This window comes from Schistocerca gregaria, chromosome 3, assembly GCF_023897955.1.
Source record: "Schistocerca gregaria isolate iqSchGreg1 chromosome 3, iqSchGreg1.2, whole genome shotgun sequence".
NCBI lineage: Eukaryota > Metazoa > Arthropoda > Insecta > Orthoptera > Acrididae > Schistocerca > Schistocerca gregaria.
The window spans coordinates 388,751,154-388,769,933 of NC_064922.1; the positions used below are offsets into that span (position 1 = coordinate 388,751,154).

Genomic DNA, 18,780 nt, shown 5'->3' on the forward strand with positions numbered 1-18,780 from the left:
ACATCCTTACATTTGCCCTCTAGCCATCCCTGCTTAGCCATTTTGAATTTCCTGCCGATCTCATTTTTGAGACGTTTGTATTCCTTTTTGCCGCTTCATTTAAGGAATTTTTATATTTTCTCCTTTCATCAGTTAAATTGAATATATCTTCTGTTACCCAAGGATTTCTACTAGCCTACTGTACCTGCTTGATCCTCTGCTACCTTCACTATTTTATCTCACAATTTTTATCACTATTTTATCTCTTTTACTGTATTTCTTTCCCCCATTCCTGTCAATTGTTCCGTTATGCTCTCTCCCTGGGGCTGTGTACAGCCTCTGGTTCTTTCAGTTTATCCAGGTCACATCTCCTCAAATTCCTACATTTTTGCAGTTTCTTCAGTTTTAATCTTCAGTTCATAACCAATAGATTGTTGTCAGAGTCCAAATCTGCCCCTGGAAATGTCTTAAAATTTAAAACCTGGCTCATGAATCTCTGTCTTACCATTATACAAACCATCCTTTACCTTCCAGTATCTCCAGGCTTCTTCCATGTATACAACCTTCGTTTATGATTCTTGAACCAAGTGTTAGCTGTGATTGTTTTGCTCTGTGCAAAATTCTACCAGGCGGCTTCCTCTTTCATTTCTTTTCCCCATGTTCGCGTGCTATTTTTCCTTCTCTTATTTTTTCTACTTTCGGACTTCAGTTTCCAATTACAACTACAGTTTCGCCTACTTTAACTATTTAAATAATTTCTCTTCTTTCATCATTCGTTTCTTCAATGTCATCATCTGCGAAGCTACATGGCAAATAAGCTTGTACTATTCTGCTGAATGATGGCTTCGTTTCTATTTTGACTGCGGTAATGCATTCACTATGCTGTTCATAGTAGTGTTCTTTCATTCCTATTTTTATTAATTATTAGATCTAATCCTGTATTACCTCTATTTTATGACCCTGTACGCACCTGATCAGAAGACCTGCTCTTCCTGTCAGCGCGCGTCTATAATTCGCACAACGTACAACTTCAACGTATCAATTTTCCTTTTTAATTTGTGACCTGCCTACTCGATTAAGGGATCTAACATTCCACTCATCGAACCGCTGAATGCAAATTTTGTTTTTTCCTTGATGACATCATCCTGAATAGTCCCCTCCCGGAGATTCAAATGGGTGGATATTTACCTCCGGTATATTTTACCGAAGAGGGTACTGTACAGTAGAGCTCTAAGCCCTTGGGAAAAACAGAAGTTGTAGTGTCAACTGGATTTCAGCTGTTCGCAGTACCAGCACAGTCAGGCTATGTTGCCTAATGTTAAGAGGCTATATTTGTCAGTTATCCAGATCGTTGACCTTGCAAAACTGAATAGTATGGTACGTCTCTTCAGGAAGCATAGGTTAGTCTGGTCCCTCCACAGAAGCCCCTTCACTGTGGATGCACGTACAACAATCACATGAGCGTGATTCCGTTATTACATAGACAGTGAGTTACTTTTCTGACGTCGACAATGATGGATATACAGGGTTTTCGGAAATACCCGTTACAGACTTCTAGGACGTGTAGAAAGGAGTGAGTAGATAGTATTTTGAACTGGAACCCATGTTCGGAAACGTATCTTTTCCGTGCTTCAATCATTTGAAAACATGTTGGGAACGGGACCATTTTTACAATTAGTTGATTAGGCGTGACTCATTACACCACTTGTTTTACGAGTCCTTTCATTAATAGCTAAAGAAATTGCTCGTGCGCTCTTTGACAGATCCTCTTCAACGTGATGTAGTACGGCTCCTTCTAATTCGAAGGGCAGCGTTTCCTTAGAGCACCACAGTCACGCCTGCTAACAGTGAAGGTACCCTTTCTCGAAGCCGTTGCGCAATTGTGGCGAAAAGGGTGTGCGATGGAGTCGGACGTTGTCCAGAACAATCGTGATAAAGTCGACGAGCAGCTCTTCCATTAACGTGGGCGTCAACAGTCAGAAGGATCATGTCTGTGTATTCTTCCAACGTGAACCCAAACATGTTGCTCTAACACTCACATACATGTGAATGAGGCTCGAGCCAGGTCAGGAGGGTAGGACGGACGTCAAATGACATCAGCTGATCCGACGTAACCACCTCCCACCATGATTACCTTTTTGCATATCTATCTAGCAAAACATTTTATCAGAAGGCTATAGTGCGGAAACGGTACCTTTCCAGACGAGGGTTCCTATTCAGAATATTATGTACTCACTTCCCCTCTACAAGTCCTGTAAGTTTGTAACCGGAATTTCCGAGCACCCTGAATCCGAAGCTGCAGTGCCTGCGCTGTGAAGAAGTATGATGGCAATGTTCCATACGAAAAATGGTTCATATGGCTCTGAGCACTATGGGACTTAACATCTGAGGTCATCAGTCCCCTAGAACTTAGAACTAGTTAAACCCAACTAACCTAAGGACATCACACACATCCATGGACGAGGTAGGGTTCGAACCTGCGACCGTAGCGGTCGCTCGGTTCCAGACTGAAGGGCCGAGAACCGCTCGGTCCAGCGGCCGGCATTCCATCCGACATGCACGCAAGTCCGATAGAACATCGCATCGTACTTCCTTACAACACAGGAACTGCAGTTGTTTCGTATTAATTGGCCGATGCCGGGTCAGCTATTTCAAATTAAATGTCTACCTTTTCGGGAATAACATTACTGGGAACTAAGAGTACAGGTATGACACATGGAAGTTTGGGTATGGCCGTGAATCGTGTTCGGATAGACGAAGCGGTTAAGGTGACGTCTCTCGTAAATTGTCGTCATTCCATTATACAGGGTGTTTCAAACAGGACTTTACCACTTTAAAAATTCATACAAATTTATTGAAAGAAGAAATAGATCTGGGTTCAGTGTTATTTTGTAGGGAAACACACAGGATTTTTTACATCTTTAATTGGTTATCCTGCACACTTCCATCTGAAGTCGCCGGCCGGGGTGGCCGAGCGGATCTAGGCGCTACAGTCTGGAACAGCGCGACCGCTATGGTCACAGGTTCGAATCCTGCCTCGGGCATGGATGTGTGTGATATCTTAGGTTAGTTAGATTTAAGCAGTTCTAAGTTCTAGGGGACTGATGACCAAAGAAGTTAAGTCCTATAGTGCTCAGAGCCATTTGAACCATCTGAAGTCAATTTCTTCCCAAACTCGCTGTAGCATTGAAGGTATGACGTGCTCGGTGGCGGCGTGAATTCTTGCTGTAAGATCGGGTAGAGAAGCCGGCACAGGAGAAACAAAAACGATCCCCATTTAAAAAATGGAGTGGTGTCAGGTGTGGGGAAAGTGGGGGCCATGCGATTGGTGCATCACAGCCAATCCATTGACATGGAAAGCGGTCACTAAGAAAGACCCGGCCGTCAGCCAAGTAATGGGGTGGTGCACCACCTTGCATGAAGTAAACATTTCGCTTTTGGTCATCCTCATCTATCAGTGGTACCAAAAATTGTTGTAACATATCGAGTTACACTATCCCGTTGACGTCAGATGTGCTTGGACGACCTTACGATTTCCCATATCTTACTGAGCATCGACAAAACATTTATGCCACTCATAAATTTTAGGACTACTAGGATGATCTTTAGCGTACTTGGTACGGAAATTACGCTCAACGGCTGTCGCCGACTGTGATTCTTCAAATCAAAACACACAGCTAGCACCCTCGTGTCCAGTGAAGTAAGCCATCTTTGGCGCCATTGCTGCTAGCTCTCCTTACGGTGCTATTCGGCGCTAGCGAACTACGCGAGCCAAAACTTAATGTATTTCCCTACAAATTGACACCACGCTCTCCTCTGTGGATACTATGACTTCATTCATATAAATTTTAAAAGTTGTTAAGTCCTTTCTGAAACACGTTGTACAGCTGGAGGCGATTCATATTCGCAACTGCGAATACATTCCATGAAGGATATTGTCAAAAGTTGATGTTTTCAAGAATGATTGACGCGACAAGTGCACCGAGAATACACAATACAGCTAGAAAATCTGCGAAGTGCACGGTTAAGCGGAGGTTTCACTACCTACGCGATTAAGTGCAGACGTCAGTTCTTACAAACGTAATAGCTTTTTGCTATCACACTCCACTGAAAGACTGTGCGGTTATGCTCTGACAAGCGGCTTAGGGGCGCTTAAGAGCACGCTGCTAGTGATCTGTGGGTTCTCGATATCGGAACCCAACCCTAGATAGCCGTGGTCTCTCAGGTGTTCGCCACTCACAGACACCACGCGCTAAGTTGGCGCCTGCTCCCGACGCGGCGAACGTTAACCCTGACATGAACCGCATTATTGATATGCAGCAAAGGTCTTTGCTACTCACTTCTACCGCGACGGTCCGTCTTGTTCACACTACATACTTAAACAGTGTGATGGTACCATACAGGGCTCGAGTTAAGAGCTAACTTACGTTTCTGCCTGTTCACGGACAGTGCTTCCACGAATTGTGTAAGAGGTTTAGCCAGAAGTAATCACTTACGGTGAACGCACTATACGTAAACCATCTTATGGACAGCTCTGTCAACAGGCGGAGAGCAAATAACTCAGTACATTTCACTTGCAAATCGGGTTCTTGCACGCTGGCTGACGTTTGCTGGCGGCGGGACGTAAACGCCAGTGGAAATAGCCGTGCATACCGCCCGCCACCAGCTAAGCGCTGCCAGGGGCTCTTGACACGGTGCCACGTCCGTTTACAATCCGTCTCGTGCCCTGACTAATTTAGGGCTATAAAAACAAACTACAGTATTCACGATGAGGAATCTTACATAAACAATCTCCATTACATCTAGAACGAATAAATGTATCGAAATGTGGCCATCGCCAAGTTGTAGCGTAAAAGTTTTTGATAAAATTAGTTGAAAGAAGCTATGATAGGGAATGAAGACAAGAGGAATTTATCTGCTCCTACTAAAGGTAAGGCTGTCCGAGACAGCAAAGGACTTGGAAGAGCAGTTGAACGAAATGGACATTGTATTGAAAGAAGGATATAAGATGAACATCAACAAAAGCAAAACGAGGATAATGGAATGTAGTCGAGCTAACTCGGGTGACGCTGAGGGAATTAAATTAGGAAATGAGAACTTAAAGTAGTAAAGGAGTTTTGCTATTTGGGGAGCAAAATAACTGATGATGGTCGAAGTAGAGAGGATGTAAAATGTAGACTGGCAATGGCAAGGAAAGCGTTTCTGAAGAAGAGAAATTTGTTAACATTGAGTATTGAATTAAGTGTCAGGAAGTCGTTTCTGAAAGTATTTGTGTGGAGTGTAGCCATGAATGGAAGTAAAACGTGGACGATAAATAGTTTGGACAATAAGAGAATAGAAGCTTTCGAAATGTGGTGCTGCAGAAGAATGCTGAAGATTAGATGGTTAGATCACGTAACTAATGAGGAGGTATTGAATAGAATTGGGGAGAAGAGGAGTTTGTGGCACAACTTGACAAGAAGAAGGGACCGGTTGGTAGGACATGTTCTGAGGCATCAAGGGATCACCATTTTAGTACTGGAGGGCAGCGTGGAGAGTAAAAATCGTAGAGAGAGGCCAAGAGATGAATACACTAAGCAGATTCAGAAGAATGCAGGTTGCAGTAAGAATTGGGAGATGAAGAAGCTTGTACAGGATAGAGTAACATGGAGGGCTGCATCAAACCAGTCTAAGGACTGAAGACCATCACAACAACACTAAAGGTAGCAGAAAGCATGTACCAAGTGAGAAAAGGCAGGTCAAATTTGGGAATAAGACAAGAATGCAGTTTGTCTCCGATTTTATTTAATATTTAAATTGACAACGTGCTTAGGTGATCGAAAAGTAAATTAAGTTTTTATACTAACGACTCAAAGATATGAATCATTTTGTAACATTACTTTTTGCTGATGATCAAATTTTGATTGCTAATAGCGACAACACATTGCAAATAGATGCTCGTATTTTATCCGCAATATCAAAGTTGTATCATCTGTTGGTATCTTTCTAGAAAGGAGAAGTTCTGGCTTCTAGCGGCCAACAGCCGATTCACATCCAAACAATAAAAAGTGATCAGAAAGTAGAATGAGTAAACTCATTCATCTTCTTAGGAAATACTATCTCATTCTTGACAGAAATGAAGACACAAAAGAAAGTAGAAAGATTTAATTATGTTAACAGAACAAAGTATAGAATCCACTGAAGTAAAGCAAGAAGGGGAATTAGTGAAGTTCTGCAAAATGATATGTGGAAATGAACCGTGGGCTGTAACAAAAAGAAAATGAACGAATATGACTACCATCGGAAATGAGATTCGTAAGAAGAGTAGCTGGCTGCATGCTGTCAGACGAGAGGATGCGCGCTGGCAAATTAGGGGCTCAAATGCGCAAATTAATGAATACAGGAACAACGGAACTTTCGTGTCACAAGAATGGAAGATGAACGAATAACAAAATTAACGATGAATTATTGCGCAGTGCACAGAAGATATTTCGGAAGGCAGAGGAAATGGTGGCAAGATTAATATTCTCAACCAAGATGCGTAACAGACAAATGCCTAATACATTCAGGAAGAATTAAATGTTCTGTTATTATGGAGTTTGAACAAATAGTAACAAGATAACAGGATCGAAAATAACTGTCCCGTTGACAGGAGAAGAGGTTTCAGTGCAGCCGTTGTTCTGGAAGGTTGTCTTCAGGTGCTGAACCTCAATAGGTAAACTGTCCTTGTCGCACATGTCATGAGCTCTGCGGGCAAGAATAGTGAGCACGGGTTTCCGTTGTGCTGGGTGGTGGCAGCTGTTGGCGTTCAGGTACAGCTCTGTGTGCGTTTTCTTTCGGTAGACGGGGTGTCCCAGTGTGCCGTCCGTTTTCTTCTTTATTAGCATATCGAGGAAGGGTAGGCACCTGCTATGTAGCTTATACTGTAGTGCTGCGTACACTTTTATACGACATTTGTCGAGTTAGCTCTGTTTAGTTACACTCTAAGGGGGGGGGGGAACAAAAGAGAAAGACGCATCACGAAAAATTATCAGAATTGGACGAAAATCTGTAGAAGTTATGCAAATGACCAGACAAATTATTACGATTGCAGAAAAACTGGATGATTTATTAAGGAGAAAGTAGTTCATAAAATGAACAAGTCAATAACATGTTGGTTCACATCTGACCCTTATGATTGCAATTATTCGGCATGGCGTTGACAGAGTTGTTGGATGTCCTAAGCGATAGCGTCAAAAAATTCTGTAGAACTGAAGTGTTTAAGTCTCAAAATCCTGAAATGATTGGAAGGCCCTGCCCATAATGTTCCCAACGTTCTGAATTGGGGTTAGATCCGGGGGTCTTGCTGGCCAAGGGAGGATTTGGCAAACACAAAGGCAAGCAGTAGAATTGCTGGTCTGTGCGGTCGGGCATTATCTTGTGGGAATGTAAGCCCAAGACGGTTTTCCACGAAGGGCGATGAAATGGGGCGTAGAATATTGCTGACGTACCGCTGTGCAGTAAGGGTGCCGCGGAGGAGAACCAATCTCAGACCATAACTCCTGGGTGTTGAGCCCTGTGGTGGGCGACAGTGAGATTATTATCCCACCATTGTCCGGGCTATTCCCACACACGTCTTCGTTGGTCAACGGGGCTCAGTTCGAAGCGGGACGCATCACCGAAGAAAATTGTACGGTAGTCAATGAAATTCCAGTCCTATTCTACAGTCCCTTTGTCTTTACTTCTCGACACATCATCCAAAACACCATGAAGAACTGACGTGTCTACATTTGGTCAATTTGTCAGTAAAAGGTTTGCTGGCCTTAGAAAGCTTTGAGAGTCATTTGTTTCCCCCATAACAAAACAAAGAAACTCTTTGTCTTTTTACTACTGATAGATACGTTTTAGGTTTGATTTAAACGTGACAAAAGTCTAATTCAAATTCATGGTCGATAATGCACTGTGTGAAAAGAGCTACAACCGGTTACATACTATACACAACTACTACACAATTATGGATTTTATGTTTTAATTTCTACTGCTATAGATTTTAGTCAACGTCGTCATCATCATCAGGTGGATTCAGATGCTTTCATATTGTGAGATTTACTTGTGACGCGTCTAGTTTGCAGGCAAAAAAGGCAAAAATATTGGGTGTCGTCTGGTGCTGATGAAGAAACACCAGCGTTAATTTATAGCTCAGGAAAGTGTTATAAACGTAAGGTCCCATAAAGCTGTCAAATTATGGGGAAGCTGATTCCTACGTTTCACCCGCTGCTACAAACATACCTCCACATTTTCTATAGGATTTAAATCGGGTGGTCTGACGAGCGAGCTGAAGTTCTATAGAGCGACTAAGTGTTCGGCAAACCAGGCAGTACGTGGACAGCCCTGTGAACACAGCTGTCATCATCTTGGAAGATGGGAAGACCGCAGCATTCTCATCCTGATGTAAAAGAAATACGATAGCGAGAATGTTGGAATAAACATCCTGGTTCTTGTTCAGCTTAGCCTGAATGTATGGTCGCAAATTTAGGTACAAAAATTTCCTAGAATTGCTTCAGACGCGAATTACACTTTCCATACAATGAGCGTTAAACACTACACTCAGCCGTTGGTGCACTCGATGCCTTGCATCATTTGAAAAGAAGCAGAGTCTTGAGTCGTCCAAAAACCCTACATGCCTCCACTCAGTTGTCACTTCCACTGTTGTTTGACAGCTTTAAGTACCGATGTGAACAATAGTCTTTGGTGCGCCATTCTTTGTAGACAGGTTGTACAGCTGATATACACATACAAGTCAGACGACTTCATTCTCGGTGTGGTCATGGGCGCGTCCAAATGCCACAACTCCCTTCTGCCATTCTATCGCGTCTGCATGTCGTCTCATCTTCCTGCTCCCGCTGCATATAACCGACTGGCACGTAGAAATTACTTCAATGCAACAGCTCCATACCGTTTGCAGAGTACCAGAACGACTAATATTTGACCACGTGAGCTTACACTACTTGATCTAAATTATTCGGACACCCTTCGTATTGCGCAACTGACCATTCAATGTGAGGAGAGGTGGACCTGCCGGTATAAAAGGACGCGGCGAGTATTGTGTCGGCAGTAGAGAAGTAGTAAAGGAAGAGTGAGTCGGTCATGAGAGCTCAGTGACTTCGAACTGACCGTGAACTACTCACCTGAGTAACAGATCCATCAGGGACATTTCAACCCTTCTAAAGCTGCCCAATTCTGTTGGTGGTGTGGAGTGGTGTCGTGAAGGAATAAACAACAGACAGACTTTATGTACAGGGACCGTCGAGAATTGCGTTGGGTGATAGTAAAAATCACCTGAAACCAACGGAAGGAATAACTCGTGAATTCAGAAGCGCCACCAGCAGTCCGGCTAGCACATTAACTGTGCGTAAGAAGTTAAAAAGAATGGGGTACAACGGTCGAGCAGCTCCTCATAAGACAGAGGTTACTGTAGTCAAAGGTAAGCGCCGCGTGAGGTGGTGCAAAGAGCGACGTCACTGGAAAGTGGGTGACTGGTAAAGAGCGATTTGGAGTAAAGAGTCACGGTATACACTGTGGAAATCCGATGGAAGGGTTTAGATTTGGTGTACGTCTGGCGAATTGTCCTTCCGTCATGTGGAGTGCAGAGGTGGTGGTGTTATGTCAAGGGGGTGATTTTCGTGCTTAGGCTGTGGCCCCATTATTGTAGTCAAGAAAACGCCAACTACAAGGTGTGAACGTATTTTACAGCGTTGTGTACTGCGTACAATAGGAGGAGAGTTCAGATAAGATTATTGTGGCAGTACACCATGTCATAAAGCATCATCTGTGAGGCAACAATATGTGGAGAATAACATTCCTGAAACGGTATGTCCTACGCAGTCTCGACCTGCATCTAATGGAACATATTCGGGATGAGTTAGAACGTGGACTTAACGCCAGACCCCCGTGTTCAACTTCAGTACCTCCTTTGGTTTTGGAATTTGAGGAAGACTGGGCTGCCATTTCTCAACAGACATTCACATAATTAAATGAAAGTGTTCCCTGCAGAGCTCTAGCCGTCGTAAAGGCGAAGGGAAGGCCGCATGTTAATGTCCACTAATAGTGTCTGAACACTTTCGATCAGATAGTGTCTGTAATTTCCTGGCACATTAAAATTGTGTGCCCTAGCGAGGCCCGAACTCGGGCAGAAGCTCTTTGGACTGAGCTGCCGAAGCACGACACACGACCCGTCCTTAAAACTATACTTCTCCCAGCAACTCATCGCCAAAGATGTGAGAATGGGTCGTCAGTCGTGCTTGGATAGCTGTCGGTAGAGCACTTGCCGCGTGAGGCAAAGGTCCCGACTTCGACCGACTCTCGGTCCGGCACACAGTCTTAATGTGCCAAAAAGTTTGACATCAGCGCACTCTCCGCTAGAGAGAGAAAATTTCATTCTAGATAGTGTACAGGTAAGGGTGGTATCGTGGGCATCTGCAGTAAAGTTAGGCCCGCAAAATATTTAACAAACAACACTGCGCATTCCGATGATGAATGCATCAGTTACTAGCACTAATTCGTAGTTTCACCTATATAGAGCACCCTGCTGCAGTAGCTAGTTTCGCCAGCGAATAGCGGGGTTATCTTCTTTTCACCGATGAGAAAAACTTTGTGAAGGAAACATTTGCTACAATGTTACTATAGTTATGTCTGCGAAGGTACTCATGATATTTTATTTCTATTGCAAATGTATCAAAGATTATGTTCCAGTATTAATATTCTAATTTATGCTTAAGGTTAGATGATGTTAAGTTTCTGTACACACACACACACACACACACACACACACACACACACACACACACACACACACACACACACACTCGCGTGGCGGTGTTGATATTATTGAGCCCTTTTCGTTCTGGCAGTATGAGCTCCCAATACAAAAGGGGTCCAAATTATCATCACAACAGAGCTTCCGCTCAGCTTAGTGTTGCAGATGCCCCAAAAAAGGGTTAACGTGCAGGGGATAAAACTAGGGACAAACAAGACATGGTACGAGTCTTACAGACAGTATCAGAGAAAAGAACTGACCTAAAAAAGGCACCACAACTGTTTTCTACACCTAAAGCAAGCTTAGAAAGACTCTTTCCTCTTGACGTGCCTTTCGAATAGTCAATTAGACGAAAAATGGGAAGGAAGCCAATTTTGTCTGCTGGTCGTGAGAGGTGAGACTGACACTTGTATGTGTGATTTTTATAAATAGCGTTTTTCAAAATATTGAAGCTATATGAATCTTGATAAAAGTGATTTTTTAAAATAAATTTAAACATGGGGACGACCTCGTTCCATATTGCACTCTCTGATATTTGATTCAATAAAACTGCCTTTCCTGAATGTTCTGGTTTAATCTCTTGAATTGATGCCAAGAAGCTCAAGTTACGAAAACAACTTTGTTTTCGCAAATTGTGTAAATTTCCATATAACATAATATTTTTGCCCCATGTCTCATTTGTCTAAAAACTGTGCGACAGATAAGCCAACGACATGTCATATGTTCCCAGCAACTTTTAAGTAGATAGTAAAGAATTTGTGCCAAAAAGTATAAAAAATTCGAAGTAGGGGGCAGATTATACCACCTCTTCCTCTATGGGAAAATGAGTCGAGTCCACTGTGCCATAAGTTACCGAGGAGAACCCATTTCCAAATTTTGTTGACTAGACACACATTTTTGCTGTGTGCCGGCAGGTGTGCCTGGAGAGCGCCACACTGCAGGACCCGGCGCTGCTGTCGCTGAGCGGCGTGGTGCGCGTGCGCAACCTGGACTTCCACAAGTCGGTGCACGTGCGCTACACGATGGACGGCTGGCGCACGTGGGCGGACGCGCAGGCGCGCTACGTGGACGGCTCGTGCGACGGCTTCTCGGACCGCTTCTCGTTCGTGGTGTACGCGGACGCGCTGCCCGCCGGCGGCCGCCTCGAGCTGGCCGTGCGCTTCCAGTGCCGCGGCGCGCAGTTCTGGGACAGCAACGGCGGCGCCAACTACGCCTTCCAGTGCGTCGCCTCCGCCGCCGCCCCCGCGGTAGAGCCGCTCAGCCCCGTCGACGACCGCTGGCCGTCCTTCTACTAGCGGCCCCCGGGGGCGCCACAGCGACGTCGCGGTGCCGGCCGCTACTGGCGAGACACCTAGCGGCGCGGCTCGCAACCCGCCCGCAAGCCTAGGCTACGGCTACTTCGCAGCCTACAAATTCGTACATAACCACCATTCTGTACCCTCACCTCCTGCAGTCACATTTTAAGCCGAATGTAAAATATTATTTAGTTACTGTCAGCGTAACAAAAGTGAGAGTGGGACGCGTGCTATGGCAACTGACAAATTGAATAATCATTCGGGAAGCGGTCAGCCAGAAGGTTCCTCGTGGTGTAACTCCACTAGAAACTCGATAAGTTTGAGGGCCTAAACATCAACATCAGCTGTTACCTAGTTAATGCAAACGCTGCGTAAAAACGAATAGTTGAACATCGCGAATGTGCAAAAACTATATCGAGAATTCTAATTAGACATGCTTATTCAGCTCCGTACAATTCTCATAGGAATAGTATCTCACCAGAAACATAAGTTACTGTGTTATATGCGAAAGACCGAGAAAGATTCAGAGTGGCTGGTACATACGTGACAAGTATCCCATATTCTAAAAGTTAATTAATAGAAAGATATTTTTGCACAAAAGCGCCTGTCAGGCTTCTATATCATTTTCGAAGATAGTATGTTTTATGGCGATCGGAAGATCTAAAGCACATGATACTATGGTTGTATGGCTGTGTGGGGAGAAGACGGAGAGAGGGAGTTGTAGAGGGGTTGGGGGACGACGGGGGAGGGAGGGAGGGGGAGAGAGAGAGAGAGAGAGAGAGAGAGAGAGAGAGAGAGAGAGAGAGAGAGAGAGAGAGAGAGCGAGAGCGAGAGCGAGCGATATTTTCATTCACTCGTAGATGTGCCAGGATCGAGTTCGTATTTGATTTCATCGTCGGTGTGTCGTCGTGAAATGAAGACATATGATGAAAGGTTTTATATATATTCTTTGTACTCGGATTAGCATGTGCTGCCGAATACTGTTGTTGTGAATTCATTTGCTAATAAACTCAGAGTTGAGAAACAAAACGTGAAGGATATTTCGATGTGGAAAACAAAACTGAGCAAAAAGATATATAATCGGACGTCTTGCACCTTAAAGGTTATTGACACATAGTTATTTCAAATGAACGTTTATCGTGCAGATGGTTGACATTTTGCGAGTGATGGTCCTCAGTTTATTGTTTGGGGAGTCCTGTGGGAGATATGGAGAAGAAGTAGTACAAAATCTCCGAGTGTCATTGTAAAGTCTAAGGCAGTATACACACGAACAGCTGAAACTTAACGCAAGATGGGGATTTTAACTGATACTGGTTCATAGAATTGGTTGCTGCCAACGCGGTTTCTTGTTTTGAACTAAAATAGGTCCACAGGTTGTATCTATGGGTTGGTAACTTATATAGCTGGTCAGGACTTCCCCATATGCTCTTCACAACGGAAGAAATGAATTTCAGTGTCACTGTATATATGTAGAAGATATCGCGATCTGGGACTGCCGTCATACTAACAGTGCGTCAGTACTCGAAGACTGAATTATACACTAGTTTACATTATAGATATTGATTGGTATAAATACTTTTACGTTGGTCTGATTTATAGCTTTAATTTATCTTAAACTGGTAAAGTTACAGTTACGTAGTTCTGTTCAGAAATGCGCGCACTTTCAAAGAAGAGGAACTGAAGGGAGAGTAGTGAATAGAAATTAACGAAATCTTAGCCCCATTCATGCACTAATACACGTCCATATTGACACTGAAACGATAACCTCGTAACACCTTCATAATAACGTTGGGCCAACAGTGACACCTTCTTGAAGACGTGATCACAGACAATACTTACCATATCACAAACATGACTATACTACATTGTTGCAGATTGTTAATATTTAACCATTCAAAGAATCAATTGCATGATTAGAGCAGTAAATAAAATTTCCTTGCAGTACAGTAGAGAGAATTATTTAAAATATGTTTTTTATAAATTATTTCGAAATATTTTTGTACTTCATTATACTGACTATTGGTCTGATGGAGAGACATGTTTTACCCATTGTGTATATCAGTTGACAAAACTGCAATATATGACTGGTGGTACTTCTTGACTGTTAATAATTTTCAACAAGGAAATAAAACTGCAAAAATATGTACATATAGACAATTAAATAGCAGTTGCAAGTAAGATGTCTAGCATTTTAGCATAAACCTCGGCCGCAGTGCAGTAATAATGAATCTGCCTTACTTTTTGAAATTGATTTCTCAGGTGTAGGAAATAAGAGTTCCTTCAGATGGGCTAATATTCAACTGTTTCTAACAGACAGTAGTTCTCCCATTTTATTTAGTTATCTCTTCATATTTTTTTATGCAATGGCCAAAGCTCTTATTTTTATAGGATTCTCAGATTTCCTTGAAATTTTAATTTTTTACGTCTGTTATGGAAAGAGCGAGTACTAATGAATATTTTCAGTGGTAAAGATTAACAGTTTTTGAAGTATTCTGTACTTTATAGTTGAGGGGTGGTTACAGTAATTATACTGCGGGTAATTAATTGAAACACCAAAGCGTAGAGTTTATTAAATTGTTGTTCTCAGATGTTTATAACGCACTAATAAATGAATATAATGCAATTGAAATGTGTATTAGATACATGTGTAAAAGTTTACACAGTCAGTCAGTTTGAATAAAATTCTTCTGGGATTGTGGTCACGTTGTTGTGATTTTGGGAGAAGGAACTTTATATTAACTGAAAATAGAATTTAAACGCTGCCTAAGAATACACTGAAAGACAGCACCAACATTCAACGTAATCAAACAGGTGGGTAGCATTTAATAAAGAACTAACAGATTGTAAGTTAAGAGCATCTTCTATCACCTTCTCAGAAACTTTTAAAATTCCATTGTCAATTCATGGTTTTTATCGGTGTATTTCACAACATGGTGCCCTCAGAAACCCGGGGACTTTTATTGGAACTATGTGTTCAATATTTTTGTGATTGAAGATATATAAATTAGAATTTAGACATATGATGGTTAAGAAAGGTCATGTGCTCTACTTTCTGCATCTTGATGTGACAAATAGTTCTATATGAAAAACATAATAAATTTCAAAATGTGTTCCTATTTATTAAAACGTTATTTTACTAGGGGTTTATCGATCAATAAGAAATGTTATTCTAAATGTTATCACGTAAATTATATATTGCTGCGAAGCAAACAGATGTTGCAACAGTTGCTGAAGGCATGTTACAGAGCCAGCCATCGTATAGTTGGATTAGTAGATTTTGAAAGAAATGTTACATCTGAGAACAGCCTTTCCAAGTGACACAATGTGTTATCTGGTTACGTCAATATAGATAAAAATTGTCTTGGTAAGCTTTTGTGCAAGTTGTGTTTGTGTGTGCCTGTGCGTGTCTGGTTACAGCATAGCTATTATTAATTGAAAAAAACTATAAAAGTAGGAGGCTTTATCTCATGATCTTTCACTCCGTTTTAAGGAATTTAAGATTCTTCAGTAAGCAATATCTAGTTACTAAAATCATTTATGTAACTTCTGTGTACTGACTTGGAAACCATAAGGCTTCCATTATCATTAAAAAATAAGAAAATTGTACCTGAGCCATACAGAAATATGTGCTGTTAAGTATCTGGAAATAAAGTCTATTCTTAAATTTTTTTGTTTTCTGTCTTAAAAAGAAGCCACATAGAACTTCTCAAATGAACTGCAATGTAACTTAAATGAGTGTTCCTTCTTTATCTATCTGAATGATGGCAAATATTAACCAAAAACTATTGTTAACGAATTAAGCAAATAATTTCCGGCACTCGCCCCCTCCCGCTCCATCCCAAATCCCCATCAATGTCCTTTTCCTGGCCCCACCACAAACAAAATACCCCGGTCACCACCACAACATCGATCGGCCTTGCAATATACACTGCCTGGCCAAAAAAGTAGGGCACCCAGAAGCGGAGGAGGAAACGAAATCAAACTTGAGAAGTCATGTGATTACGAATTCGAGTCAGAGCTTCGCGGTCTGAGTCCACTTAGCAATTAGACGCTTCACCCCCTCTGGACTAAATGCATGCACTGATTCGGTAGGGGGGGAAGGCGTGTCAAAAAACCATTGTATGCTCTCTTGAGGCAAGATGGCCAACAATTGTTGTAGCTGGTTCTTTATATCCTGGATACTTGCATTGTGAAAGAGCTGAAGTCAGAACTGGTCCCATATGCGTTCTATCGTGCCAGATCTGTGGATCTTGCTGGCAGTGAGAGTGTCTCGACATTCTACAGACAGGTCATAGAGACACGTGCCATGTGTGGGCGAGCATTGCCCTGTTGTAAACTGGCACCAAGATCCTGTCGAGTAAGAGATAACAAATGAGGATGTACCGTTGTGGAAACAGAGTTCCGTCATGCTCTAACAGGTCATACGCGATTGCTCCACCACGCCATGGCACCGCGAGTAACACTGCTGCCTGTCTAAAACACTGAAAGAATGGAACTTCTCCCCAGGTCCTCACCATATTCTTAGACTATTATTATAATATCATTGCAGAACTGCCATTCTTTGCTGAACACAATTCGAGTGCCATTCCTCAACAGTCTATGGGTCCCAGCCACGGTGAGATTCCAAACGCATCCGTTCATGTTGAGGTGTTACGGCAGCCTATGTCACGGTAATTCCCTTATCCTGACGCTACTAGTTTCCGACCAATAGTGCTGGCGGATACACAATGTTGCACGGAATCCATTTTCTTTTTCTTTTTCGAACGGGAGGTGCAGATGTGAAGGTGTTATGATGTGATGACCCGCAATACGACGAGTAAGCCTGCCCTAACGTTCTTATGCAGTCCAACATTTGGCCGCTGTCACATATGAATGCCCACCAAATTTGGGTATTGCACGATTCTCCGAGTCGGACGAGTGGAGACCCACAATGAAACAACTTTCAAACTTTGCCAGGCGCTGATAACGCTGTCTCGTAGAATATGCGGTATGTCCGTATCCTTTGCAGTGATGATTCAATATCTAACGCTGTTCACGCCCCATAAACCCTACACCAGGTACCCGCCTATGCTGTGTACATGTAAGATGACACACTGAAACCCTTCCTTCTTCTGGGTGCTTTACGTGTTTTGTCAAGCAGTGGATAAAACTGGCTTTACGGTCAGAACATTTTCGTAACGAATGATTGTATACTTAAATAGTGAATTGTGGTGGACTTAGTGGCTCAGTAGACACTCAGTGTAGTGGGGGGTAGGGAAAATATTTGATATCGTAAACAACAAAATTGGCAGCACCGGAAATCATTTACTGTAGGAAATCGATTTCAGTCACTGTGTGACCACCTCCAGTGAAAATATTAAAGTCTTGAAGACTTGTGTAATAAAAGCACGTACTAAAACTTCAGAAACGATCATCACTTGCATGCAGACAGAATTACTCCCATCGGTGAAGAAATAGCACGCCATTACATCCTACAAGTGACCGCCCCCGACGGCAGCAGTCGAACCATACACGGGAATTCTTTGACGTGAGTGAAAAACTGAGTAGGGGAGTGCACGCCTGTAGTCCTGTTGCTGGTAGCTGGTTTGTAAAATTCTTGTTGACATTTGCTCTTACCTGTGCCGTTAAAGCTGTACTATCTGTCACTGCTGCCGTTAGAATACGACGATTCTCCACCGCTGCCCTTAAAACACGGCGGTTTTCGCCTGCATCTGTGCTGCATGAACGTCGAGAAGCTAATTTTCGAGTGCACTGTTACCGTCATCGCTGCGCAATTGACGTGCACATCCAACTTGCGTGACAGTTCTCCAAAATGGCAACCCCGCCAGTTGAAAGCCCACAATTCGACCTCTATCACCCTCTATCAAGTTGGCCGTAGAAATCACAAGTGCGTCTCCATGGCATGCAGCCTGCTTGCTCTATACGTCTGCACCACACTGAGCCTTATGCCTTTGGTCATTCCCTTTTAGAACGTAGGCACATATGGCGGTCTGGTAGCTGTATCACAACGCCGTATGCAGGCGGATCACTTTGAAACCACTGTCAGTACACTTACTATTCACCAGGTGCCATATTCTGTCCATGGATCAAAATCGACATCGTCTTTCAAGGTGTTATAATTTTGTTTCCGGCACAAGTTCTAAATTCTCAGTAGTGGCTCAGAGTTCCCTTGTCCAGTTATTTCGTGGACATGACTTCATCGCAGAAGTGCCGTACGTAACAAAGCGATTCCGACGTTGGATAAACATTGTCACGGGCAGCGTGCCTGGAGATCCTCTTGCGTTTCTTACACAAGAGCCTCTATGTGATACCACGCGAAGATGTCTAGTGGGGTTATAATTCGTGAGCTAAGGGCCATGAAACATTATCTTCTCTTCCTATCCTCCTTTGATGGAACATCTGGTGCAGGTGTTTGCGAACGAGATGTGCAATGTCAGCTGCAATTTCAGAGTGACCTTTATGGTCGGTCGTAAACCTGCTTTAGTACTGTAGTGTACTGACGCCACCGTGGAATTTCTGTGGCGTATACGTCACACAGGAAGATGCTGTGTGGATGAAATACTAAAACTTGGTCTGAGCTGGCGTCAGTAACATTCGTACCACTCAACATGTTGGTCTTTGTGTCATGCAGATGTAACGCTTCTTGACTGAAGATTGGAGCTGATATTCCTCGCGAACGGTGCATTCATATTTATTAAGACCAACTTCAGCCATTAACTGTCCACCTTTTGA

At 42.9% G+C, this 18,780-nt stretch overlaps 1 protein-coding gene across 1 annotated transcript in view; it reads left to right on the forward strand.

The window, feature by feature from the left end:
* LOC126355191 (glycogen-binding subunit 76A) overlaps positions 1-15,714 on the forward strand; it is a 283,614-nt gene extending 267,900 nt beyond the window's left edge. The window contains exon 5 of the mRNA XM_050005418.1: positions 11,668-15,714. Coding sequence (XP_049861375.1) covers positions 11,668-12,048 — 381 coding nt within the window. The 3' untranslated portion in view covers positions 12,049-15,714. The remainder of the gene's footprint in view (positions 1-11,667) is intronic.
* Positions 15,715-18,780: the final 3,066 nt, after the last annotated feature.